The sequence below is a fragment of the Podarcis melisellensis genome (assembly GCF_964234715.1).
Source record: "Podarcis melisellensis genome assembly, chromosome: 7".
NCBI classification, from domain to species: domain Eukaryota; kingdom Metazoa; phylum Chordata; class Lepidosauria; order Squamata; family Lacertidae; genus Podarcis; species Podarcis melisellensis.
This window is the reverse complement of record NC_138539.1, coordinates 35,890,376-35,916,646: the sequence shown is the minus strand read 5'-3', so window position 1 is coordinate 35,916,646 and position 26,271 is coordinate 35,890,376. Positions and strand designations below refer to the sequence as shown.

The window sequence follows — 26,271 nt, the reverse complement described above, 5'->3', positions numbered from 1 at the left end:
CTTCGCTACCAGTGAAATTTTACTGGTTTGCAAGTGGGGTTGGAGTTGCTTTGGATACTGGTCTGGACCTTCAGAATTGGGCAACTGTAACACTGAATTAATTCTATGCAATCCATATGTTCCTTTCTCCTTTTATGAAATATTCTGATTGCAGAGACTTAGGCACTGTATGTTTCCCTTTTTGTTTTGTTTCCCCCTCTAATAAATTACACACGGCATACTTCAGTAAACAGGATGCTGCTTGTTCATTTCCAGAAATGTTTGTGCTATTGTGGTTATAATGTTTTAATGGTTACAGCGGTGTTTTGACCTAGGGTTTATATTTGCTTTTAGTTATTAATCTCTGTACAAATTAAGAGAACAGCATCAACTTAGAGATGGAAATGTTGGAATGTTAAGGTTCTCATACAGATAATTACAAACTTGCGGTATTATAGCTATGGCTTTTGCCAGATTCACATTTTGCGTTGTGTAAATTAGTTTCATCTGGGTTATCTTCTGGCCTTTCTCTCTTGTGTATTAATTTTGCCTACCCTTCTGATAGCTTAAAGTTACATCTGCACTAAGTATGAGGGTTTGCAACCCACGCTTCAGATCCTCATTAAATGAGACACTGGTTGCTATTAACCATAGTTAGAGGAAGAGGGGCTAAGGGTATATATAACCCCACTCTGCTCTGAGCTTCTTAACCATTGTTTCATCTGCACCATGGAATCATTTACCCCATGCATTGCCAACTTTCTGGACCCATGCAAATTTGTTGTAGGCATCACTCATCCCACACTGCAACCAAGCACACACACTTATCCGCCCCACCCCGCATTAGGTTTGAAGAAAGTCTTTTGGCCTGTAATGAGAGTAGAGTGGTATGAAAGCAACTGATGAGGAGTTAATGCTTTCTTCGCAGCTGCACTCTCCATGAAGATCTCCGCTGCCACCCATTAGGCTTGAAAACAGTTCTTCCCTTATTGCAATTAGGCTTGGAAGAAGCCTTCTACTGTAACCAATAGGACACTTCTTAGAGGCTTAATTGCAGTGCAGGGAATTTTTGGTTGGGAGATGGTACAGTCACAGCTGGGGAGGGTTAACGCTTCTCTTTCCTTCTGACATACCTTGAAATTAACCCTCCCTGTTGAAATTAAACCTAATATGGTAGCCAGTACAAGGCTTCTTTCAAGCCTAATTGCAATGCAGTGGATCAAGGCTGAGGAGCAGAGTAAGCCCTTCTCCAGCTGTGGCCACTCCTGAAATTGGTCTCTGTACCACAGTTAGTCTTGAAAAAAAGGCTTTTCTTAGATAACATTTTTCAAGCCAAATTGCACTCAAAAGGGGGGCAAGGTGTAACAGGTTGTCTCAGTGACACCAGGTGGGCTTTGGTAGGCCCCAAATTGGCAATCCCCTTAATTTTACCTATTTAAACAAAGAGGTTTTATTTTTTATTCTTTTCTTTCTCATATTATGTATTGTAAATTGTGGGTAATTATTCAGATATGACATGCGAGTGTGGTGTTTGGAAATGTGTCATCTACATTTCATGCTTTTAAACTGTGTGAGAAACGTTAATAAACAAGCAGAGTGGATACATTTTAGAATCAAAACAGTTAAAAACCATCATATAAACAAATTACTATAACTAATAATAATGCATAGTATTTTTTATATAGAGTTGGATCCAAAGTTCCATGTCAGATGCTCCTACTGGTGAATATTTCCCCCCGTATCATTTCTGCACTCAGGGCTTTAAAGGTCACCACCTTTCATTCATTTTCTAAAAGGGGGGAGCGTCATTGTCACTTTAAATTGGGACTTGATATGCAGTGGCAACCAGTGCAACCAGTACAATACAAGTTTAATATGACATCTTTCCCTGCCTGAAAGAGGTGCATATTCTCCTAACTAGCTTTGACACATCAAAACAGACTTACGTCCTACTTATTGATAGCCCAGAAAAGTGCACCCTTTTCACGACTGGGCAAGAAAGATGAAATTGATTGAAATAAACAGGTTCAGATAGTGCCTGATTTTGTTAGTTGTGACCCTTGAGCCATGCTGAAATCATGCAATTTTCTCCACAAGTAGCTAGCAAATTCACCACAGTGGACTGATTAAATTTTTGGTGGAGACAGTCCAGATTTAAAAGGCCATTCACCATCCAAAATAGCTCAGCTGGATAGAACTTTGCAGAGGCACTGGCAGCTGAGAAAAAGGGGATTTCTTCTCAACTGTAGTGATATAATCCTTTAAAAGGGATCTAGGCCATAATTTTTCATATTTGGCATGAATCAAGAGCATCTGTACTCTAGGCCTCTCTGTTTCATGCACCTTGGGTCCCCTGTAAAGCAGCATAGTGAAGAAGTGGAGGGAGGAGAGGATGTGTTGAGAGACAAAACCACAGATGAGACAGGCTAGCTGTCAGGGTAGCTGCCCAAAGCTAGTGGGCAAATTCCCCAAAGACCTCAAAGACACCTGGTTCTTTTCATCTGAAGACAGAGCCTCCAACTAGTTCTGATGGGCAAGGAATAGGTAGAATCTCTTTTTGGGGGAGACAGCAATTCTCACAATGATGCTTGTGTCATATAAATACTACCAACAACTACAACTACTGGTTCCAGGCCAGTTATTTGTGCAATACCAGTGTTACTATGGAGCCATGACATGCTTATCCAGAAGAACCATGCATGTATTTCAGTAATCCTTAGCCATGTATCTTAGGTCAATATTATATTCCCATGTTGCAGATGAGAATTGCTTAGGTTAAATAGTGTATTTTGAGGTGAAGTGAGAATTGGACCAGGGGCTTCGTGGCCCACACTCTTAGACACCACAGTACACCAGCTCTCAGGGAATACTTGAGCACACATCATAAATAGGAAGCTTACTGATAAGATAGAGAAGGAGAAAAGAGTGAGAATTCTGCAGTGGTCTTTTTATTTACTTGTTCAGGAATAATAATCTATTTTATACAGCAATTATGCAACTTCTGTACTTGCGTTTTTATGTCACTTAGCATACATGGCTCTAGTTTTTTTGGTTTTTTTACTGCAAGCTGCAATCTTCAAGAATTCCAAATGCATTGCATGCTATAAGCCTTTTCGATTGCTCATTAGTGAATTGTAATTTCACACTTCATTTAAAATATTCTTAAACATTCTCTCACAGTAAAAGGTTTCACACAGTAATTAAGAGGCCCAGTTAACAAAGTCTGAGAAGTCTGATTCCCTCATGGGGAGCAATCTTACTGAATTGTTGCATTTCAATTAACATGTTGACATTTGTCAAATATACATTACGTATTACTGTGGCCCCCATTTTTTTTTTTTTTTGTTTTCTGAGAATATTTGCTAATAGAAATTTCTGATATTCTATTTATGCTTTTCCCTCTTAAACAGATAGACGATGAACTTTTTAATCCCGATTATGTTGAAGTTGATCGAATACTGGATATTTCACATAGCAAGGATGATAATGGAGAGGTAAGGGAACCTGACAGAAGTGTGTATTTATGAAGTAGCTCTGTAGAACTAATATTAGCAAGATGACATGCTTTAGTTTAGCTTGTAGTTGATAGATGTTGCCATGTTGGTCACAGAGATTGATATACTTAATGGGTTTTGTTAGTGTATAGGTATAGAAGTCTAAATTATAGAGAAGCATTCAGCTTGAAAACATCCGTTTCTTTGCTAGTCAAAACATTGCCTTACCTACTTATTTATATTACATTTAATAGTGGTGATAAGAATATGCCTAGAGAGAAAGCAGAATATATGTTTTATGGGGACAAGAAACAGAGGAAGACTGTTTCAATCTGAGCACTGTTTTTTCCGTCTCATGGCACTGATCTTTCTAGTTATAGGATTTCATAATTACCTTTTTTTGCAATAATAGTATTGCATGTCTTACTTGAATATTTTTGCTCTTTAGCTTATAAAAATTAAGTTTGACAAGGTGAATCTCATTTTGCTAGTGAACTACATGTGGCAATATATTAAAGTACCAAATATTCTCAAATTTAGAAATAGCCCTAATTTTCCTTTTTAGTGTTGTTCTCGTTTGTTAATCAATGCAAGCATTTCTTCAAGTCCTGCATTATATGGTAGCCAAGTAATTGTTAAAATAAATGTCAGTTTCATCATCATGGTATGTAGATGCCAGTTAAGGAGGCTTTGGGCAATGAACTAAATATTTTGTTATTCCTTTATAACCACTTTCCTTGAGCTGCATCTCTTCAAAGAAACTCTAGTGGGTTATTTTAAATAGAAGAGCAAGTAGTTTTATAAAGGAACTGTTAACCTTTCTTTATCACTGTTTATTTAAAAGTGACATAAATCAACAGCTGTCATTTTAATTATTGTAAGTTGCCTCCTGGGAAATTTTTGCTTATAAATTTATGGGGAAATCTTGTAACTATTTGTATGGATTTTCTTCAAAAATATAAGTCTTATTGTAAATCTTATTCGGTCTGCAAAGTTCCAGTATAGTTATGCTTTGTTTCTCACTTAATCTCATTTTTGTTTCCTAATTAAAAACAAAGCCTGTGACTCATTATTTGGTGAAATGGTGTTCACTTCCATATGAAGACAGCACATGGGAATTAAAGCAAGACATAGACCAAGCTAAAATAGAAGAATTCGAGAAGCTTATGTCCAGGCAACCAGAAACAGAACGTGTGGTAAGATTTGGCTCTGAATAGATGATGTTACTTAAAAATAACATAATAATGTGGTTTTTGTAAATCACTAATGTATTTTGCTGTAATTGAAACAGGAGCGACCTCCTGCTGATGACTGGAAGAAGTCAGAAAGTTCCAGGGAATATAAAAACAACAACAAACTCAGGGAATACCAGTTGGAAGGAGTAAACTGGCTTCTTTTCAATTGGTACAACACGTACGTGTTACAACTTCATTGTAAAAGAAGAGAATGAATAGCTTAATTGTTGAAGTTTAACATACACCGCTATTTTAAAATGTGTTTATTTTAAATGTCCCAGCTATATAAAATAGCAAATTTTGAGATGGAATATATTTGTGTGTCTTTTGCATGCTCGTATAAAATCTAGAGATTATTTTAAAAACATACTTTATAGTAACAACTTCCTTATTTTGAAAGAATAGTATTCTTTCCACATTCAAATAAGCAAAGCAGTTGCATTATGGGAGTTCCATTTTTTTGAGAACAGAACATTATTTATTTTATAATGGAATATATGTGTGTGTTTTTAACACTTGATTGGAAGCCGCCCAGAGTGGCTGGGGAAACTCAGCCAGATGGGTGTGGTATAAATAATAAATTATTATTATTATTATTATTATTATTATTATTATTATTATTATTATTATTATTATTATTTATTCCAGGCGAAACTGCATTTTAGCAGATGAAATGGGATTGGGAAAGACGATCCAATCTATTACATTTCTCTATGAGATATATTTAAAAGGAATCCATGGTCCTTTTTTGGTTATTGCCCCATTGTCCACAATCCCCAACTGGGAAAGGGAATTCCGTACCTGGACAGAGTTGAATGTTGTTGTATATCATGGGAGTCAAGCCAGTCGAAAGACCATTCAGTTGTATGAAATGTATTTCAAAGACCCACAGGTAAATGTTTCTACTCTAATAATAACATATGACTTCTTTCTTATATACTTTATTCTGGATCATTATCCTCTATTATTTAAGGTAGACATGGGCAGCCCTCTACCTTATTGTATAAGGCCTTGGTTGTGCCCCCTATTTCATCCTTTCTATTATCCATTCTCTCTGCCCCACTTTGTGATGGGGGGGCGGGGCGGACAGAGAGTTGCATGTATGAGCTCAGCCATGGAGCATGGCAGCAAGAACAGCGTAGCATTCTTCAGAAAGGTGCTCTAACCATACATCTCATATTCAAGCCTCCAGGCTCATGTGTGTGCCTACCTCTCCGCTTTCCATAGCCTCTCTGAACCACACCTCTGGGTGCTGCACATAACAGCTCAAATTGCCACTTGGCAAAGAAGGCAGACATGGCGCAGTGAGCCAGGAGGACAGAGAGCCCAGAAGAAGGCAGGCATGAGCAGGGGAGTGGTTAGAACAAGCTCATACCTCTTCTGCTTCTGCTTCTGCAGATTTTAGCTCATGTCTCTTGTCTCTTCTCTAGTTCCAAACCTATTCTATCTATGCCATGTTCTTACGGATTCTTTGAAAGTGTCCACCCTTCCCATTGAGGTCCAGCATTCAGCATATTCTGTTCATTCTAAATAACATACTCTTGCATCTACACTTGAGCTTAGTCAAAAGACCAAAAAGCATCCATCAGTAACACATGAATATATTTTGGTAGATGATAATAGGTAATTTTGGTAGATGATAATAGATAATAGGTTGATTCATTTTCAGTGTTGTGTAACCTGATAAAATACTTTCTGTACTTTTAGGGTCGTGCAGTTAAGGGGTCATACAAATTTCATGCCATCATCACTACATTTGAAATGATTTTGACTGATTGTCCTGAGCTCCGTAACATTCCATGGCGCTGTGTAGTAATCGATGAAGCTCACAGGCTGAAAAACAGAAACTGCAAACTGTTGGAAGGGCTCAAGATGATGGACCTGGTGAGTACTAATACTCTCAAAGCTCCAAGAGATGTCTGTACAGACCATCCCATTAATCCGATGGGAAAGTGGGTTTATGTTTCAGATGGCTTTACTTCAATTCTCTTTTTCAGTATAAAATTATGAAAATGCAGAGATCAATTAACAAAAATCCTTTTTCATTTAACATGTTGTGTTAAGAGCTTTCCGTGCTCACTCAAGCTCCAAAATGCTGTGAAATTGCAGCTTGTAAGGGTCAAAAATGCATTATTTAGGCAATATGGATATGCTATGGTATCCTATATTGTGATTAGTTCAAGCTTCACCACTACCTTAGAGGTGGATGACTGTCAGTGACAGATGAGTAGACCTGTCACAGATTTGTGTGTTCACTGGAATAGAAATATTTTTTCTATTTTTTCCATTTTATTAAGTCTACACAACTGAAGCTACCATTCCATGCTACAAGCACCCAGCTGACAACCTAAACCATTCACACAGAATGATAAAATCTAGAAGAGACCTTGAAGGTCATCTGGTCCAACAGCCTACCACAAATAAAGCATTTTATTAAAGCTTCTGGAATTGGAAAATATGAAATATATGACTAGATCATAAATACAGCCTAATAATTTTAGGATAGAAACTAGAAAACTTATCTTGGAAGAATATGCAGCTTCAGAGTTCAGGATTGTAGACTATTTCAGAGTCTTTGTTTCTTGCAGGAACACAAAGTGCTTCTTACAGGTACTCCATTACAAAACACTGTTGAGGAGCTCTTCAGCTTGCTTCATTTCTTGGAACCAACTCGTTTTCCTTCAGAAACCACTTTCATGCAAGAGTTTGGTGATCTGAAAACTGAAGAACAGGTAAATCGCCCAGTATTAATTTACTTTACTATATGGAACAATTGCTGATTACTGCAAAACTTGTGTGGCTTTAAGCTTCTTCAGCACCATTTTCTCTGCTCCCACATGATCACTTACACAGTGGGGGACAAAGCCTTCCTGGCAACCCCTGAAACAGTCACTGGTCCAGAGTGGTGGTGGACTGAGTGAAGCATGCCAGAGGGTAAATATCCTCTGAAGGCTGACTAAATTTCTGATGTTCAGTTTGTAGGCTGAGGATGCCTCAGCATGCTTAGCTAATCTCAAGTACTTGAGCCTGAGACTCATTCCAGAGGAAAAGAAGTAGTAGTTGAACATGACTTATCTAAGCAGAGTATGATACTGAGACGAAAAACAAATCAATTAACTTGTGAAAAAAGAAATACAACTTTTAAAAATGTCAAGGAAATTCTCGATAAAAGTGAACAATCTGCATAACATTTCTCTTTGGCTTTTTTTTTGGAATACTAAGATCCACCAGTGGTTGTTGTTCTTGTTGTAAAAACTGAAATCTAAATAGAAACAAAGCAAATTAAAAATCAAGAACCAGTTTTTATTAAGAACTAAGAACAGGAGACCAAGTAGTCAAGTTGCAGCTTCAACTGGAGGGTATACTCTGTGGGTCGTGTATCAAATAAGATTGAATTCAGGTGACCTTTGCCATTGATTAGTGCTTTTCCAGTTGCTTTCTGGAGGTGCCAGCAGTTATAGCAGGTGGCCAGTAAAAGCTTTGCTGTGCTCTATATTTGCCCTTGACCTCTGCAAGACTAGGGGGAAGCACACTTCACTGCTGACCTTGCTAACAAATTAAACCATAATGAAAAGAGAAAAAAAGAACTTCCACCTGCAATGAGGCATTCTTAGCTGTGTGAAATATTTGACAGTCCATTGACTGGAATGCCAAACCTAATTCCCCAACCCTTTGTTTTAATGTATCTATATGGTTTGTTTGTTTGTTTGTTTGTTTGTTTGTTTGTTTGTTTGTTTGTTAGTAAGTCACTTTGGGTTGCCTTGGGCAAGATAAATTGACTAATAAATTGTAATAAATACTAACAATTTCAGTATCTTACATTCCAATATAGTAAACAATTATGCAGACCTATGCAGAATAATATTACATATTTACTTGTTTATTTGCACATAATAACTAACATTGTGACCTGTTTATAATCCATAGAACTTGCTTCCACATACTGTAACATGCTTACATAAGAGAGAGAATAAAATTAAGCTCTAGAAGTTAGAAAATCTTTCCTGTGCAATCATGTTTAACAGCACAGCATTATATCTGCACAATGGTTACCTTTAAAAGCAAGGCTAGAAACTGTTATGCAAACCCTCCTTTAAGCTAGTCAGAGTTAGCACCCATGTAAATGTGACACTGCGCCAATTAGTGCGTACCAGGGGCTAAAATTCCTGCCAGGAATCTTTCTTGTGGCTGTATACAGGGGACTAAACAATACATAAAGTGTACCTTCCATAGATTCACAATCATTTATACAGGAATGTCATTTGACTAGAATGTTTTTATGTGTTCCTTTCAGAATTTCAACTGTTCCTGCTGCAAATACTTGTAGAGCCATAAATTCCTTTCTTAATTACCTAAATGTTAAATCATACAAATAGGTTTCTGATTGATTATAGAATGTAAAGAAAGGGTACCACAGAAAAAAGTGTTATTAATTATATGTAACAAGTGTGACTGAATTTGCATAGACAAGGAAAGAAAGGAAGGAAGATGATAATTTGAGGCAACTGTACACTCCCAGTCTTCTAATCTTAGTTAGGAGATGAATCATTAATCAAACTAATAACAAGTAGTGCAAAGTTTAAGTATCATATGAAAAGTTGAGGGAGGCATTAACAAGTGAAGTTTACCAAAATTATGAATAGTGCAAGGTATTGGAGTTGCTAATAACGTTTTAATTTATTGGTGTATTATCCAAGGTCACATCAGTACAGTTCCTAGAGTTCCATCATGGAAGACAGGCAGGAAATCTATAAACAAGTGGTGGGCCATGAGCATACTTGAAAGTTGTTGCTTATATTCTGACCCTGCCCTCTGCCTATAGTGAAGCCATTGGTGTCAGCACAGGACACTGTCTTTAGCAGTACATCTCCCTTGCCATATGACAAAAAGTTATAAATGTTGTGGTCCATCTGGCTCCCACTGTCTCAACTTTCTGATATCACAAAGAATATTTACACTGTGGGGATAGAACCAAAATATAAAAGAGCACGCAAGATTATTATTTTAAACTTCATTCATTTATTTAACTAGGTGCAAAAACTCCAAGCTATCTTGAAACCAATGATGTTGAGACGACTCAAAGAAGATGTTGAAAAGAACCTTGCACCCAAGGAGGAAACCATAATTGAAGTTGAACTGACAAATATTCAGAAGAAATACTACAGAGCCATTCTTGAAAAGAATTTCACTTTTTTGTCAAAAGGTGGTGGTCAAGCGAATGTACCTAATCTCTTAAACACTATGATGGAATTAAGAAAATGCTGCAATCATCCATACCTTATCAATGGTAGGACTGACTTTTTTTAAAATAAGAAAACAATGAGGGGAGTTTGGCATGTGTGAATAAAAGCTAGAAAGCGTTTTTCAGTTGAGCTGAATATATTTTGCTAAATTTTCCTTTTGCATTTTAGACCAAAGTATCAGGACCTAGGCTGCTCTAACTCTCAAAACACTAAAAGGGTAATAGGACAGGAATGAATTCTCAGAGCTCTAGGCAGCAGCAATAATTTCTAGCTATGTGAGATTGATTAGATCTACTGCAATTTACATGCGCGTCCTCATGCATTGGAAACTATGACCGCACTGAGGCAGGACTGTGGTGTCCTAGGAAATGCTGTGTGGCTTCTTTGTGACATGATGTTCAGTGATGGAGAAAAGGACAACCCCATCTGTTCAGTCATGACAGAAACAGCGTAGCAGTTGAGAGACTCACCTTTCCCCTTCCAGTACTGGGAAAAATTCAGCCTTCACCACCATAGCTAACAATCTACCACAGCTAGCCATCGGTGGCTATCATCCCGATCCTATTGGTATTGTGGTTGCAGGTGTCAGGATCCCATTTCACTTTGATGTCCAGCTAGGTTCCCACAGCAAGTGCAACACTTAACTCAATATTTGCTTTGCTGCGCTCCCTCTTAGAGGCTGCAGTCATTGAGGATGCTAAGTGGAATTTCTCTGTTTCTACTGCAGAAGTGAGCTGCATTCTGCACTGGGAACAGAGTTAGGGTGACAGCAGACTGGGATTGTGCCCAGGATAGATAGGAAAAAAACAGACATACTTTAGCAGAGAGCATGGAAAATACTGACATTACTATTGAGGCGGGGAGGCTGCAAAGACCAAGCCTAGTCAGTACACATTCTGTGTATGGACTGGAAATGCAGTTCCTCTTTACTGCAGTTTTGCAGTGTAAAATACCTTGTGGGGTTGCAAAGAATTGTAGGGTTATGGTGATGGAATAAACAGTGGGGAAATCCCCATAGACCATTCAGGTTTAGGATGTGGCAGCCATCCTTAAATCTTCCCATGAATAGAGGATTTGAAGGTGTTTAACTTACGAACCATTCATCAGGCACACAACCCCCAAATGGGACTACTCTCTTAGCAGCTTAAATAGCCCTTGCTGGGGGTGGAAAGTGCTTTTATTGTCTAGTCCCAATTAACTACCTACCATGATTCAGGGGTGGGGTGTCGCATCCCTGATTCCAATTTCCTTTTCTCCATTCAGACCTAGAATGAAGGGAGGCAAATGGTAGGCTAGCCAGCATACTGAAGTTTTGTGCTTATGCTCAGCCTTCATGCTGTTCGTACTCTTGGATTTGGTTTTACCCCTTATTTAATTTTTTTAGCCAATATTTTACTATTTGCCTGCCTAGTGCTACCCAGTAAATTATATGTTTGAGCAAAGATTTAAATCCTTGTTCCTGCCTTGCTCACTGGCCATTTAAAGAGTTTGATATGGTACAATAATAGAAACAATATTTCAAAAACCTGTATACCATTTAATCACATTCCTCCCTAAGTGAGCTGTATATGCAAGCTACCCTTGCTGCTCAGCTGTTACTAATTCCATCAGAGTTGTAGGGGAGGGAAGGAAACACTTTCTCTGAGCTATGAAATGTTTTTTATCCCTCTGTAGGCTGAGGGTTCCTGAGGTATGAGTTTTATAGCCTGTCGCAAGTGGCATAAGTCTCGCTCTGAAGCTTGACTGAACCCAGTTAGAGCACATAATCGTACCTACTATGTGGCAGTGCAGGCTACGAAGAAATCTCATTTTTCAGCATGCATTGCAGCCTCTAGTAGCTGGCCAGTGGAGTTTTTTGGGACAGTCTGGAGCTTACTGACTCCCACTGTGGGAAAGAAACCTCTGGAGCATTCGAGGACCCACTGTGACCAACCGGCAACACACTTTGAGGTAGCTCCACTTCAGAGTGATCTTGACTCTGCACTTCCTGCAGCCCCAGTTGAAGTACTCCGTGCCAGAATTGATAATGTGTTGTGGGATTGGTTTCAGTTTATACAGTCAGCTGATGTGGACAAGGTGCTGGCAGCAATATGTTTTCAACCATGTGCCCTCTTGACCCCTGTCCCTCCTGTCTTATGAAATCTGGTCTGACTGGTTGGGTACAGAGAGTGGCTTATATTTCACTGTGTGAGTGAATAATCCCTTCTGCCTTGAAAGAGGTGGTGGCATGGCCGCTTCTAAAGAAACCAGCTCTGGACCCCTTGGACCCTGAATAGAGTTGCACCTTCACAGCCTGGAGGTACTTCTGGAGGGAACATGTCACTGGAGGCCCAGGTAGCCTCAGTGGCTAGAAGCACCTTTACCAGCTGTCACTGGTATGACAGCTAGGGCCGTTTATGGGGTGCAGGATTTTGGCTACAGTACTTCCGACATTGCTTACTTCAAGTTTGGATTACTGCAGTGTGCTCTGTGTGGGGCTTCCCTTGTGCTTGTTCGGAAAGCTATAGTTAGTGCAGAACGATGCAACATGATTGCTGACAAGAGTGAGACCCTGTCAGCATATAACACCTCTGCTCAGAGACCTGTACTAGTTGCTGATCTTCAACCAGGCCAAGTTCAAGATGTTACTATAAATATATAAAGCCCTTAACAACTTGGGAGCAGGTCCCTTGTGAGATCATTTTACCCTACAAATGCCCACCCGACCGCTTCTATCTGCAGAACTGGCACTGTTGCTGGTGCCACATAATACTTGTTCTGCACTTACAAGAAATTGATCTTTAGTGTGGCAGCACCTATGCTTTGAAACTCCCTGTCTATTGGTGTCAGGCAGACACCTTTACTGTACTCTTTTTGGTGCCTGCTAAAAAGTTTTTTTTTTAAAAAAAAATGCAGCCCTATCCAGACATGTAGAAGCTGTTGTGTGTTTTAATCTGTTTTTGGCTTATTGTTCATTTCAGTTATTTTTGAAAGTTGTAAATACTTGCTTTTACTGTTTTTAACTGGTCATTTTATTGTTTTTATTCTTTTCATAAACTGCTTTGAAGTTTTATTACCATTAAACAGTATATGAATGTTCTGCAATTAAATAAATAAATAAAATTGCCTTGCTGCTCAGCTGGCTAGTAACACCTTGTCTGAGTTATAAAATATTTTTATCCCTCCATAGGCTGCGGATACCTGAGGTATAATAGTTTTATAGTTATTGTACATTTAAAATGCTCTAAAACTCAATATTAAGGAGTTTGGTTTGTTGCTTATTTAAATGGATTATCCCTGCTTTAAAAACCTTGTTGTTGAGGGACAATTTTTTGGATGTGTTTTCTGTATCTAAACCTTCCCCCCAGTTACATTAAAACCTCAAAAATTGGTTGTAATAGCGCAAGTGGTACTAGGACTGTATGTGAGAGATCCAAATAGAAAATAGGAACAACATGTTGGCAGCTGATCTTCTAAAACTTATTTTGACAAAGTTAATTTAACTAAGCTGATAAAAAGGCCTGTCAGTGTTCCATGTCAGAAGATGCGCACATACACTTAAATGTGGCAAAATAAAAGATCATAGCACAAATGTCCTTTATATTTATGTTTCCACCACATAACTTGCTATGTTTGCAAATGAAATGCATGTTTGTACATGCTTTGTGCTAATGTTTTAGTCTTAATTACTACTTATCAGATGTAAATAAGATGCGAGTCCTCCAGTTCCACTAGAGAAGAGGGAGTTTCATACTTGTAACACATTCTTGCTTTCCATAAGTTTGTGTGTTCATGTTTATCTTGTTGATTGATAATTAACATATTTATATGCAGTTGCTTTGTTTCTTAAAGAAGCATGTTACTATCATAGCAAAGCTTTTCTGATCAACTGTGTTAGCCACCCCTGCTATAAAAGTTAATGGCTGGAAAATTGTCAGAATTAAATATTGAGTCAGTAGTGTGAGATGCTCAATGTGAAGCTGATTTTTTACAAGGCAGTACTTTCTAGACATATGAGGACACCGGAACAATCAGAGGAAGATTTTGCTGTGTCTTTTTTACATGATATAGACAATTATAGCTGAAGATACTTGGTTGGTTCGCCTTATTTCGTTTTAGACTCTTAGCAAGTTACTATAATTTGTGTGTGATTTGAACCAGTCAGACAGGCTAGAGCACAGGATAGTCATAGCAACCCTCCGGTGTGTATATGCTTCTGCAGAGCCAGAGTGGTGAGTGGCTAGTATGTTGGAAACCCAGATTCAAATCCTTGTTCAGCGCAAGACATTATCTCTCACTCAGTTGTCATTCTAAATGCCTCTGAGGAAAGGAAACATGTAAATACTAAAACCGGCAGTACAGTTAGGGACAGAAATAATTTCCTGCATTTTTACTGCAAGAGTCTCTGGCATGTCTTAAGTAGGAGTACCTGAAAGTAATCACTTATTTAACTTATCTCCTCTCTACTGAAGTTGGCAAGACTGGTTGGCAAAGCATCCTCCATAACAATATTTTAGGAATTCTGGAGACTAGTTCTTTCCCCTTAGAGGCACAATATGGCCTAGCTGCCACCGTGCGTCATAAACTTCAGTGTACTTTGTTGGTAGAATGTGGTGGTATTACTCTGGCTTTAAAAAGGTGTTAGATTGTAACTACTTAAGGAAAGGTAGTGATAGAGCACCTGTCATTCATGCAAAGCACCAGGTTCAGTCTTTGGCATCTCCAGGTAAGGCTGGGAAAGATTCTTCTTTAAAAACCTGAAGAGTCACTGCCAGTCAGTGTTGAGCCAGATAGTCTGACTTCATATAAGACTGATTTCAATGTTTTAAGTACTGATCAGAAACTTCGTTAACACCACATGTGTGTTTTCATTGAAATAGGATACAAACTGAGTGTGTGTTTTAATAGGAAGAAGCAACATCAGCACAACTGTCTACAGTGCTAATGAACATGAAACATGGGCAGGAAATGGGTTGTTACTTTGTTACTTCATGCTTGATCCAACTGTTAGGCACTCCCTGCTGGAAAGGTGATAGTGCCTGTTTGGACCAAAAGTGGACCCATGGCTATTGGACAGTGCTGCCACTAAAGACTTGGCATTAACATTAGAATGCATAGTATTTCTGGGGGGTCTCCCCTGAAATTTTTTAATAAATGTCCCTTTGGAAGGGGTCATAAGTGTTTTTGTTGGGACCCCCTAATACCCAAGCACACCAAATTTATGTACATGGCTTGTTCCTCACTTTGTAAGCTAACAAGTGTCCATTTTGCCTCACACCAATCTTTGCCTTGTAAAAATTTGGGACATTTAAATTAGAATGTGTTTATCATCAGAATACTGCTACTGTAATGAACTATTACTATAGCACTTTGACTGTTAATACTGATAGGTTTCTAAGACCCTTTTGGAAAAAGGATTGGCTTTGCCATTACGTCTTTCAACCTAGCTGTTAGATATTGTCTTTATATCCTCAATTTACTAATTAATTATTCAATCACTCCTTGCCCCCTAATTTGTTATGACTTCTGGCTTGGCACCTCTTTGTTGTTGTGAAACTTGTTTGCTGGAAGCTTTTGGGTTCATTGTTCATTTGTGCTTCCATATTTTCCATGTTATTTTTAGCTAAGCAAATGCAGCTATGTAAATATTTCTTCACTTATAAAATCCATAGACATTGTATAGGGAGCTGGAAACAGGCTCGTAGTTTTATTAATAAAACCTTTAGAGTATTCACATATTGCTGTCCAATCTCTGCAGGTGCTGAAGAGAAAATTTTGGAAGAGTTTAAAGAAACACACAATCCTGACTCTCCAGATTTTCAGCTCCAGGCAATGATCCAGGCTGCTGGCAAGCTAGTACTGATTGACAAGTTGCTGCCAAAACTGAAGGCTGGTGGCCACAGGGTGCTTATCTTTTCCCAGATGGTGCGCTGCTTGGACATACTGGAAGACTACCTCATTCAAAGACGGTGAGAAAAATATAATCCAATTCTAGGAAATAGCAGTTATTCAACGTGCTATCAAGTATTTAACCTGTATTGCAAAATATGGAAACAATGAAACAGGCGCTTAACATCATGAAATGGGAAAGTGGATAAGTATAGCAATAATTGTTCTGTTGGTTGTAACCTTTCACTCACAATCATAACAGACCACCATTATATTCATGGTTAGGCTTGACAACACTTTTAGAATAACTGGTTCACATTATGAATAGGATAAAAATGTGTTTTCTACTAAATACATATTCTGTAGTAAATATTACTCACAAGCTAACCAAGCTAATACAAAAATATTCTGTACCTTTATTCTTCTGCTGCCTCTTAATGCAGGCTGAAATATTAAAACAGAGCAAGAAATCAATAGCTTGATTATTTTCATAACAAAGTTATTTTGTTAACTTGCACTCCCCATGTTTTCAGGAAAATGCAAGATTATTGTCAATGTGATTTTGAAATCAAGTTTGAAAACATGGGAAACATTTGCTAAAGGCAGAAAATGGGAGTGAATTCTATCTCCTCTTTATATTTGCTTCCCTTTACACTCAACCATTTGAGTCTGGGCTGGTTGGCACTCATCTGTCTCAGAAGACAGGAAAAGAGGGTGCCTTCAGGGGTGAAGTCAAACTATTGGAGAGTTACAGACTGCTGTGACTGTAGAGACTGATACGAGAGAGACATGTTTTGTTGCAACTGGGGCAGCAAGATTTAAAAGTTATGGGGTGAGGAGCACAACTATAAATATTGTACTTGTTTAAGTACATAATGTTGATTTCCCCCCCTAAATTATTTGCATAGATACTCGCCTTGTTTTTAGGTTCTGCTTGTAATACAGTACTGCTCTTTTTCCTAGGTATCCATATGAGCGAATTGATGGAAGAGTAAGAGGCAACCTACGTCAAGCAGCTATTGACAGGTTTTCCAGACCTGATTCTGACAGATTTGTTTTTCTATTGTGTACAAGAGCTGGGGGGTTGGGCATTAATCTTACTGCCGCTGATACCTGCATCATCTTTGATTCAGACTGGAACCCTCAAAATGATCTTCAGGTATTATTGAAAGTGTCAACTGACAACCTTTTATCTTACTGCTGTCTAGAAAGGAGTAGTCTCTTGAGAAATATTATAAATTTGCAATATACAAAAATAGTTTCTTTTAAGATTTTATTTGAATTAAGAATTGTTCTAAGGCTTATACATGCTGCTTTTCTACAAACTGAAACATGGTAACCATTCCATATTTTTCCAGGCTCAAGCTCGATGTCACAGGATAGGACAGAGCAAGTCAGTGAAAATCTACAGGTTGATAACAAGAAATTCTTATGAAAGAGAAATGTTTGACAAAGCAAGTTTGAAACTTGGTCTTGATAAGGCTGTGCTTCAGTCCATGAGTGGAAGAGAGAACGCTACAAATGGGGTAAGAACAGTATTCATATATTCATTCAAAAGCCACTTAAATTTGCAGTGTACTTTCCATATATTCTAGTTTCATCGAAGAGCTTGAGTTGTGCACATAGCTTTTATTATTTTTGTAAACCGCTTTGAGGTTTTTTCTAACAATTAAGCAGAATATAAATTTTATGAAATAAAAAAACTAGACATGATGTATTTTTACATTTAATGTACTTTTTTAAAAAAATGTGAAAAGCATCCGTTGGGAGGGCTGATTATTACTGGGATCGTGGCAGGCAGAGCTTCAATATTCCTCCTAAACTGTGTTCTACTTTTGTCTCCCCATCCCAAAAGAAGACTGTTAGAAGTCTTTTCTTTGAATTTAGTAACATTTCCCCCCCTTTTTTGGTGGAGAAAGCTGATTGTAAACTGTTTAACATAATTTTAACAAGAGCTATTTCTTTTGCACACATATTACAGGTACAGCAACTATCTAAAAAAGAGATAGAAGATCTTTTGAGGAAAGGCGCGTATGGTGCTCTAATGGACGAAGAGGATGAAGGTTCCAAATTCTGCGAGGAGGATATAGATCAGATTCTTTTGAGGCGAACACACACAATCACTATTGAGTCTGAGGGCAAAGGCTCTACATTTGCAAAGGTGAGCATTAACATTTATGGGGTTGTTTTTTGTATAAATGGAAACGTACATTGAGTGATCTTTTGTCTCTTGGTGTGCCTCCTTATAGCTTAAGACCCTTATATCCCACAAGGCAAGCAGGACCTAAGGAGTCACTATGCCAAAATATATTCCAAAATTTTCCTTAGTCCTGCACAAGTGTGTGTTGACACAAATGCAGCCTCAGAATCATGCTCTTTGTATGTCTGTGAGCCCCACAGAAGACAGTTTGAAAATTTCAAAAGAACATAAAAAGGTCGTGACAGACTAATTCTTCTCTTACTTTCTTTAAAAAAAATTATATACCACTTAGATGTAAAAATAGATAAATTTCAAAGCAGTTTACAGATTTCAAAGCAGTTTAGATTTCAGATCTAAAGCTGACACAAATGGCCGTAGAGAATGTGTGTTTTGGTTATTGGAGCACTTAACCCCATTCTTCATGGCGTATCAGCAGTGTGCATTGATGGTAGTTGCAGACAGGAGTGTAGTCTGTTGCATCTTAAAACTAGATGGAAAGTGGAGATGGGCCTAGAGCTTGCAGACCCTTATTGCAAAGTTCTGTGTACAGATAAGCAGTAGCAATTCATGGAGGCTTCAAATGTGTCTCCATCAATGGTTTATAGAGAAGGCTACAACCCTTTGGAGTAAAATGCACATGTGTGCACACAGATAAGCATGCACATGCACATATCAAAGCAGTCATCCAACCCCCTCTTCAGTTTTTGCTGCTCTGCAAAAGATCTTTGCCCTGTCACTGAGAATAGAACAGGTCTTTTTTTCCAAAGGGAATTTTACATTTTAAGAGAAAGCATATCTACCCAACATTCAGAGACTTAGTTATTTACAGTCTCAAGCACCTGCAGGTGCTGCAGGTAGCCCATCAGAGTACCTGACTTTGTTGTCAAAAAAGGGGCCCAACCATTGCTTAATTTATAACTTGATACCTGCAGCACCTAGCAGACTTTTATTCAAAATGCAGGCCTCATGGCTGCAACATCCAAACAGTTGATTTTATTCCCACCCCCCACACATATCGAGCTTCACAGAGCTGTAGAGAAGTCAAAAGGTTGCTCATTGTTTTGTGACGTTTTGGTTGGTTCTAACACAGGTATTGCTCAAGTATGGATTTTAGGGGGAGTTTTTCCTTATAAACACAACTTGACTGCCTTTATTTTTATAGGTCTTTTACAGTGGACCCTCTGGATACGAATTAAATTCGTTCCGGAGGTTCGTACTTAACCTGAAAAGTCCGTAACTGGAGGTGCCGCTTCTGCGCATGCGTGTGGCACGCAGAGCACTTCTGCACGTGCGCGGGCGGCAAAACCCAGAAATATACACTTCTGGGTTTGCCGCGTTCGCAACCGCAAGTTACATATCCAGAGCGGCACGTAACTCGAGGGTCCACTGTACTTACATTGTTATACCATAAAAAAATATCAAGGTGAATAAATGCATATTTATTTATTTATTTTTGTTAATATATATCTTTGAATATTGATTGGAGATAATTGTTGTATTTTAGGCTAGTTTTGTTGCATCTGGTAACAGAACAGACATTTCACTGGATGATCCTAACTTCTGGCAGAAGTGGGCAAAAAAAGCTGAGCTTGACATTGATGCCTTAAATGGAAGGGTGAGAGAATGAAACCATTAAATACTTTTAGATCACTATAATGTTATTTTTTAAAAAAACAAACAAAACATCTCTTTTTTAATTATAGAACAACCTAGTTATTGATACACCAAGGGTAAGAAAGCAAACTAGACTATACAGTGCAGTGAAAGAAGATGAACTGATGGAATTTTCTGATCTGGAAAGTGATTCTGAAGAAAAACCCAGTATAAAACCCCGTAGACCACAGGACAAATCTCAGGGTTATGCACGAAGTGAATGCTTTAGGGTGGAAAAGAATCTGTTGGTTTATGGGTAAGTAAAACGAGCCTCAAATGACTTACTGCCGTAAATTTAGCCAGACCGCCTTAATGAACTACCATTAAGGTGAGATTAAGAGCCTCTGTCTAAACTTTGCTCCTATAAAGTTGTATACAGTTATTACAAATAAAGGATTACAGGATCAAGCTCAAATTGATCCCCAAATCTCAAGACTGCAGAAACAGCTCTGGAATAGAATTTCCTGAATAGATTTTCCTGCTCTGAGCCTATAAGGGCTATTGGCATTAAACATGTGTATTTTATTATTTCCAGTATAGTTAAATTGTGGCTTTTATGAGCAGTGAACTTGCTGCCTGCTCAGTAAAATAAATATTCTTAAGTCCTTGGTGCTAGAAACTGGATTCCCTGATGTGACCTGCAAATTCAAAATGTATTTAATGCTAACACCAGAAGCCCCATTCTAGCTATCATTTGGGAGCTAATGTCAAAATGTGAAATCCAGTTCTAGGTATGTGCGCTTTCTATTTTTCTTGTAGTTGGGGACGATGGACTGATATCCTCTCACATGGGCGCTATAAACGCCAACTAACAGAACAAGATGTGGAAACCATCTGCCGAACAATCCTTGTGTATTGTCTCAATCATTACAAAGGGGATGAAAACATCAAAAGTTTTGTCTGGGATCTAATCACTCCCACTGCAGATGGACAAACACGAGCCTTGGTTAACCATTCTGGTATGCTTAAGCACATTTTTCTTTTGTATCAAACTCTGTAGCATGCCTAGCACAGCGTTCTAAGGCTGGGATGGGGAACTTGTGGCTCCCTAGATCTTGGATTCTAGCTCCCATCAGCCTCGGCCAGCATGGCCAGTAGTCAGGCATGCTGGAATTTGTGGTGCCATAACAACTTAATCACCATATTTGGTGCGGTGGCTTGGTGTTGACTTTGAGATGGGAAAACCAGAATAAACTCCCTGTTGTAACATTTGTTCCAGGCAACCAACAGATCCATGCAGTCCTTTCTTATAATGCTTTGGGGGGTGCATGAATGTACAAAAGTTGTTCCCCCCCCCAAAAAAAAAATTCACAGTGCTCTTGAATTGGTACAAATTAAAACCAAATTTATGATGGTGGCATTTTTTTTACCACCCCCCCCCCCATTTTGAGAAGTTGTTGTGGAAGAAGTGGACCCTAGTTAGCTGACTTAGGTGTTTAGCAGTTTCATTTCTGACTCATTTCAATAAGGGTAAATTGGACTGCTAACAACTTGGAAAGTTAAGCATATTTTTTTGAAGAGAGTGAACCCTGAAAGGGCAGGAGTGATGGCTAACATCACAAGGCAACTAAATTGGTTCCAGTCCCCCCCCCCCCTTTTTTCTTTTAAAAAGGGTTTAACAAATATTTAAAAGAGCTACTGGGGTCGCCTTTATAGCACAACAGGATTGAAAATAAAAGCTGAGACTATTAGGATATTGAATTGTGCCACAAGTACTACATTCTGTACTTTTCTTTGTTTCTGCCATATCTTCCTGCACCTGCAACCCTGATTGTAGTCTCACGGACAGTAATGCAATAGTGAATGAGAATTAGCTTTCCACATGTCACTCTGTGCACACTTTGCAGTTTGTCAGGAGTGAACGCTGAAAGAAGAGCTATATGAAAGTGATTTCACAGATGGGTGTCCCCCTTTGACATAGAATCAGTGCTAATGCTTTCTGTTGAAAAATCATGCATGTGTGTGTTTCTTAGGCTTGTCTGCTCCAGTGCCCAGGGGAAGAAAAGGTAAAAAAGTGAAAGCCCAGAGTGCACAACCTGTGCTGCAGAACGCTGACTGGCTTGCAAGTTGTAACCCAGATGCCTTATTTCAGGAGGACAGCTATAAGAAACACCTCAAACATCACTGTAATAAGTAAGTTTTTTAATTTCCTTGCTTTTACCCAATGACCTAGACTTTGATGTTTTCTCAGTATCCATATCTTAGTACCATGCAAAGACCCTATAGATTGCTGTGGCTATTGCATTTAATCTGTGGTATATCACTAATCAGCTCCAAAGTTGACTTGGCTGTTAACAAGCTTTCTCTGAGTGATTAGTTTTAATCAAGCCTTCTAAGGATGCAGTTTTTATTTTATCACAAGGAAGTGTTGGTAACTGTCATGGCAAAAATGTTCCTTGCATCTGTTATCACCATCATGATAATCATTTATTGCTTGCACTTCACCCTATTGTGAATAAGATTGGTCCTAGAAAAAAAAACACCCCAGGTGTCAAAAACCAGGGTAAAGAGCCAAAATGATTTCTCTACAAATTTATCTGTATAAATTGATACCTTTCCTCTTGCTTTCTCTGTTTATTTAAATACTTGGTAAGATGCTTTCACAAGTATACCAGATTGATTTATGGTATTCTTATGAATGATACTGATATGTAAAAACGGGGGGTTGTAAATTCATTGGAGCTTACTGCTGCTCGTGTACCATGTGTATGACATTAATCCTATCATGCTACTCAAAGAAAGTATCAAGCGATGCAAAGTGTCGTGTGGGTGTTTTGGGGAGAGAACAGATATAGGTTGTAATCTTACTTGGAAATGAGTGTTATTGAAATCAATAGAAATTTAAAGTAAATATGAGTGGGATCAAGCTGAAACTTTTATAAGGATTTGTTGTCTTGAGCAAAGAAAACATTTCACTTAACAACCTGATGATGAGTTCATAACAAACCCACTGTATACAATTTAAGCAACTTCCATAAAATCCACTTGTAGCATTCAGTGCCTGTTCAAATGTGTGTCTTGCTGTATAGACTTGGTGTCCTATCCTCTTGTTGCATTACAGTATATGAAGATCTAAACTACAGATTAAAATCATTCCAATCTCACATTTTGTAAATATTATTTCTGTAAGTGTAAAACAATATAGTTTAGAGTTATGCAGAAAACTCTGTCAGAGCATCTTCTTTGCCTACTTACTATTTGCTTCTTACACCAAGAAGGGTTAATTGCCGTACAGAAGCAAATTAAATCCTGGAAGAGTGAAATGGGGGGGAATAGCCATCTCTTTTCTAGAGTTGCTTAAATTGGTGAATAAAGCGTTTACAAACCTTAATGGAAAAAGTTTGTGCTTTTATCTGCATGCTATATTTCCACAGTATTAACCTGTAGTATCGTATATTAAGCTGCTTAAAAATGCTGCTGCTGCTCCTTAAAGTGCCTAGGTGCTATATATAGACTATTTAGGGTACTTTCCCAAGAGGTACAGCTGATAGATGCATGCCTTGGACTTGCTTGTGTTCCTTGAACATCTCCTTCCTCCCTTCTTCCCTTCTCTCCATCACTCCCCCCCCCAAAAAAAAATCTATATGGCAAAAGATTTCTGAAATTGAGCAGAGTTATAAAAGCAGTTTGTGATATGGCATGAAGGTTTGGCATTAAAGAAAAACAAGTCAAAAATTCCACTGGGTGAGCAGAAGCCCTCGGGCATGTCTAATGTTGCTCTTTGTATCCCAGTCATTGTGCTTGTATGCGTATTATTTATTGGGTGCCCTACTGAATAACAGATGTGGTGCTTTTCCTATTTCACATCCATAGACATTGGAAACTTGTCTTTGGATTGATGTACATTCAACCTGGTGACATGACCCTAGGTGAACTGCATGTTTTGAGCACAGAAGTAACTAAATAAGAAGTTTCTGTAGAGGTAAAGAAATTATAAGAAGTTGTGCCAATGCTTTGCATCCAGATAGTATAATGTATGAAGCAGAACTTACGCAGCTTGCTGTATTCAGATCCAGAAGCCCCTCAGGGTCATGGATATTTCTGCAATTTTTACAAACCCAAGAAGATAAAAGTGTGATGGTACTCATTTTTCTGTATCATGAGCACCATATTGTTATAAATTATTATATATTTTTAGAGCTTCTCAAGATTCCACTGTATCTTGAGCAGGCCCATTCTGTGAGTAGTTGTATTTTTATCTGTGCTAAATCAGGAATAGCCATCTCCTTCAGCCTGGGGTACAGGCTTTCCCTAGCCAATCTGCTGAGGGACCATCACCCACTCCTGTAATCCATCCACATTGGTACATTGGCTTGGATAATCCAAGCATCTGGTTTTGGGACTGAATTGGACTTGGTCACCCTTAATCAGGAAAAAGACAGAGGAAATGTGGTCCTGTTGCTTCTGCTAGATCTCTCAGTGGCCTTTTGATACTATTGACCTTGGTGTCATACTGGACTGGCTTGGTAGGTTGCAAGTTTAAGGCACTGTATAGACCGGTTTCTATCTATAGGGAGAGTTCCAGAGAGTGAACTTTAGGCGACTGCACCCCTGGCAGCGGTGCTGTGGGGTGCTACAGGTAATGTATTGTCCCCAGTGCTGTTTAACATCTATATGAAGCTGCTGAAGTTTCAGAATGCTGAAAACACCCAGCTCTATTTCTGTGTTATGTCTAAATAAGGTGTGTGTGGACATGCATGTCCTGGGCTAGTGTCTGGATATATTGGTGGGCTGAGTGAGGTCCAGTGAGCTGAAGTTGAATTGTGATAAGGTGGAGGTCCTTTGGGTGAGTGGTCTCCAGCTCTGGGAATTAGGTGTATTGCCTGTTCTGAACAGGGTTCCTCTCCCCTTGAAGGAATAGGTATGTAGTCTGATGGGTGCTTCTTGAGCCATCATTGTCACTGAAGGCCCAAAAGAAGCTTTTTACCACCTGCAGCTGAAACATAGGTTACAGCTGTTCCTGGCTAGGGTACCTTGGACACAGTGATCCATTCATGGCTTTTTCTCAGCTGGAATTCACAGGAACTCAGTTCCGGAACCTCTCAGTTGGGCGCCGTTGCCATTATAAAAGAACAAGGTTCACGGTGGGCTCCAGCACCTCTTTTTCTTGAAAAATAGCACTGGATCCATGCACTGGTAACCCTAGGACCTACAATGAACATGTGATACACCATTAAAAGGAATTGCTTTAACTACCAATCTGTTGCTGACCCAGGTTTAAACCTAAAGAACCTGGGAGCCATATTACATGAGATTACACCTTCTTCCATATAGACCTGCCCATTCATAAAGCTATTTAGCTGATACCCTCCTGCTACCTGCTGAACTCCATCCTGTGGCAACCCAGATGAGTGCTTTTTCTGTGGTAGCACTCAGTTTGTGGAATAGTCTCTCTTCTTAAAGAAGGCAGGCGCTAACTGTGAAATGTTTTCAGCTCTTGGTAGAAACATAGTTATTTGCCCAATCATCTTCCGGCCATTGATACCCATTTTTCAAATTGTTCTGGTTGTTGATGTATTCATGTAGTTTTAATGTTTATTTTATTGATTTGTTTTATATTATTGTTGTACACCGCCTTGCAATGTTTAATAAATGCAACACAGAAGTATTTTAGATTAATACGTAATAGTTTTTCCCATTTTCATATAGTTTTCTAGCATCATTGGGAGTGAATATAATTGTGTGTTTGGTTATATCAATTTAATCTTTGACTGGGAGCATATGATTATAGCTCCAAAACAGTTTTACAGCATGTCAGAGGTGTTACATTGTAAATTTGAACTAGGTTACGTTCCGTTGTCATCCAATCTAGGCAGGTGAAATAGTAGTAAATTTGGCAGAACTTTTTTTTTTTTTTTTTTTTTTTTGAAATCCTGTCTTTAGGAAACACTGACTTTTCCGTTCTCAGAAGCAAAAAATTGTACAATCGTAACAAGCCTGACATTCCATATTGGGGGTTTATTGTAAGGTAGTAAAACCAGATTTTATATCTCGTTTATTCCTGCAACTTCTGATGTGCTTCCAAAAATGGTATTAAGGCAGCAGCTGAGGAAATTTTATGAGATAATGAAGCAGAACAGTTACTGAAAGCCATCTGCTCAGTTGTTTACAAACTTGCTTCAATACTTCAGAGGCAGTGGTAGAGTACGTGTCTAAACTTCACAAGCTGCACTAGGTAGAACTAAATGAAATGCGCCTGGGTTGGGCTGAGCTCGATCCCTCTCTGTGCAGTCTAAGCGGTTGCCAGGCAGGCCTGTTGGAAGCCAGCAGAAAGCACCACACAGAGGTGATTATGTGCCACCATCTGTCACGCTTCAAGCCTACCATACAGCATGGCTAATCAGCCTTGGCAGGATGATGGATGAACAGCAGCAGCTGCCAAAAGCCACTGTTGGCAAACAGTCCTGAAGTTAAGAACTTTTTCCCCTCTCTGTTTTCCTCTCCAGGGTCCTGCTGCGTGTCCGCATGCTGTACTATCTGAGGCAAGAAGTTATAGGGGACCAAGCTGACAAGATCTTGGAGGGTGCTGACTCAAGGTTAGTGCAAATTTAGGTTGATATGTTGCTTTATGCGAGCTGTAACCTGTGCATATTTATTTT

At 38.8% G+C, this 26,271-nt stretch overlaps 1 protein-coding gene across 8 annotated transcripts in view; it reads left to right on the top strand.

The window, feature by feature from the left end:
• Positions 1-26,271, top strand: part of CHD7 (chromodomain helicase DNA binding protein 7) — a 143,020-nt gene that overhangs the window by 99,214 nt on the left and 17,535 nt on the right. For all 8 annotated transcript variants that reach the window (XM_081917498.1, XM_081917500.1, XM_081917493.1 and 5 more), the window contains 16 exons: positions 3,390-3,473; positions 4,532-4,669; positions 4,765-4,886; positions 5,357-5,600; positions 6,416-6,592; positions 7,297-7,440; positions 9,740-9,995; positions 15,689-15,899; positions 16,783-16,978; positions 17,178-17,345; positions 17,801-17,980; positions 19,524-19,634; positions 19,723-19,928; positions 20,432-20,631; positions 21,646-21,805; positions 26,119-26,208. In XM_081917498.1, the coding sequence (XP_081773624.1) occupies positions 3,390-3,473; positions 4,532-4,669; positions 4,765-4,886; positions 5,357-5,600; positions 6,416-6,592; positions 7,297-7,440; positions 9,740-9,995; positions 15,689-15,899; positions 16,783-16,978; positions 17,178-17,345; positions 17,801-17,980; positions 19,524-19,634; positions 19,723-19,928; positions 20,432-20,631; positions 21,646-21,805; positions 26,119-26,208 (2,687 nt within the window). The remainder of the gene's footprint in view (positions 1-3,389; positions 3,474-4,531; positions 4,670-4,764; positions 4,887-5,356; positions 5,601-6,415; positions 6,593-7,296; positions 7,441-9,739; positions 9,996-15,688; positions 15,900-16,782; positions 16,979-17,177; positions 17,346-17,800; positions 17,981-19,523; positions 19,635-19,722; positions 19,929-20,431; positions 20,632-21,645; positions 21,806-26,118; positions 26,209-26,271) is intronic.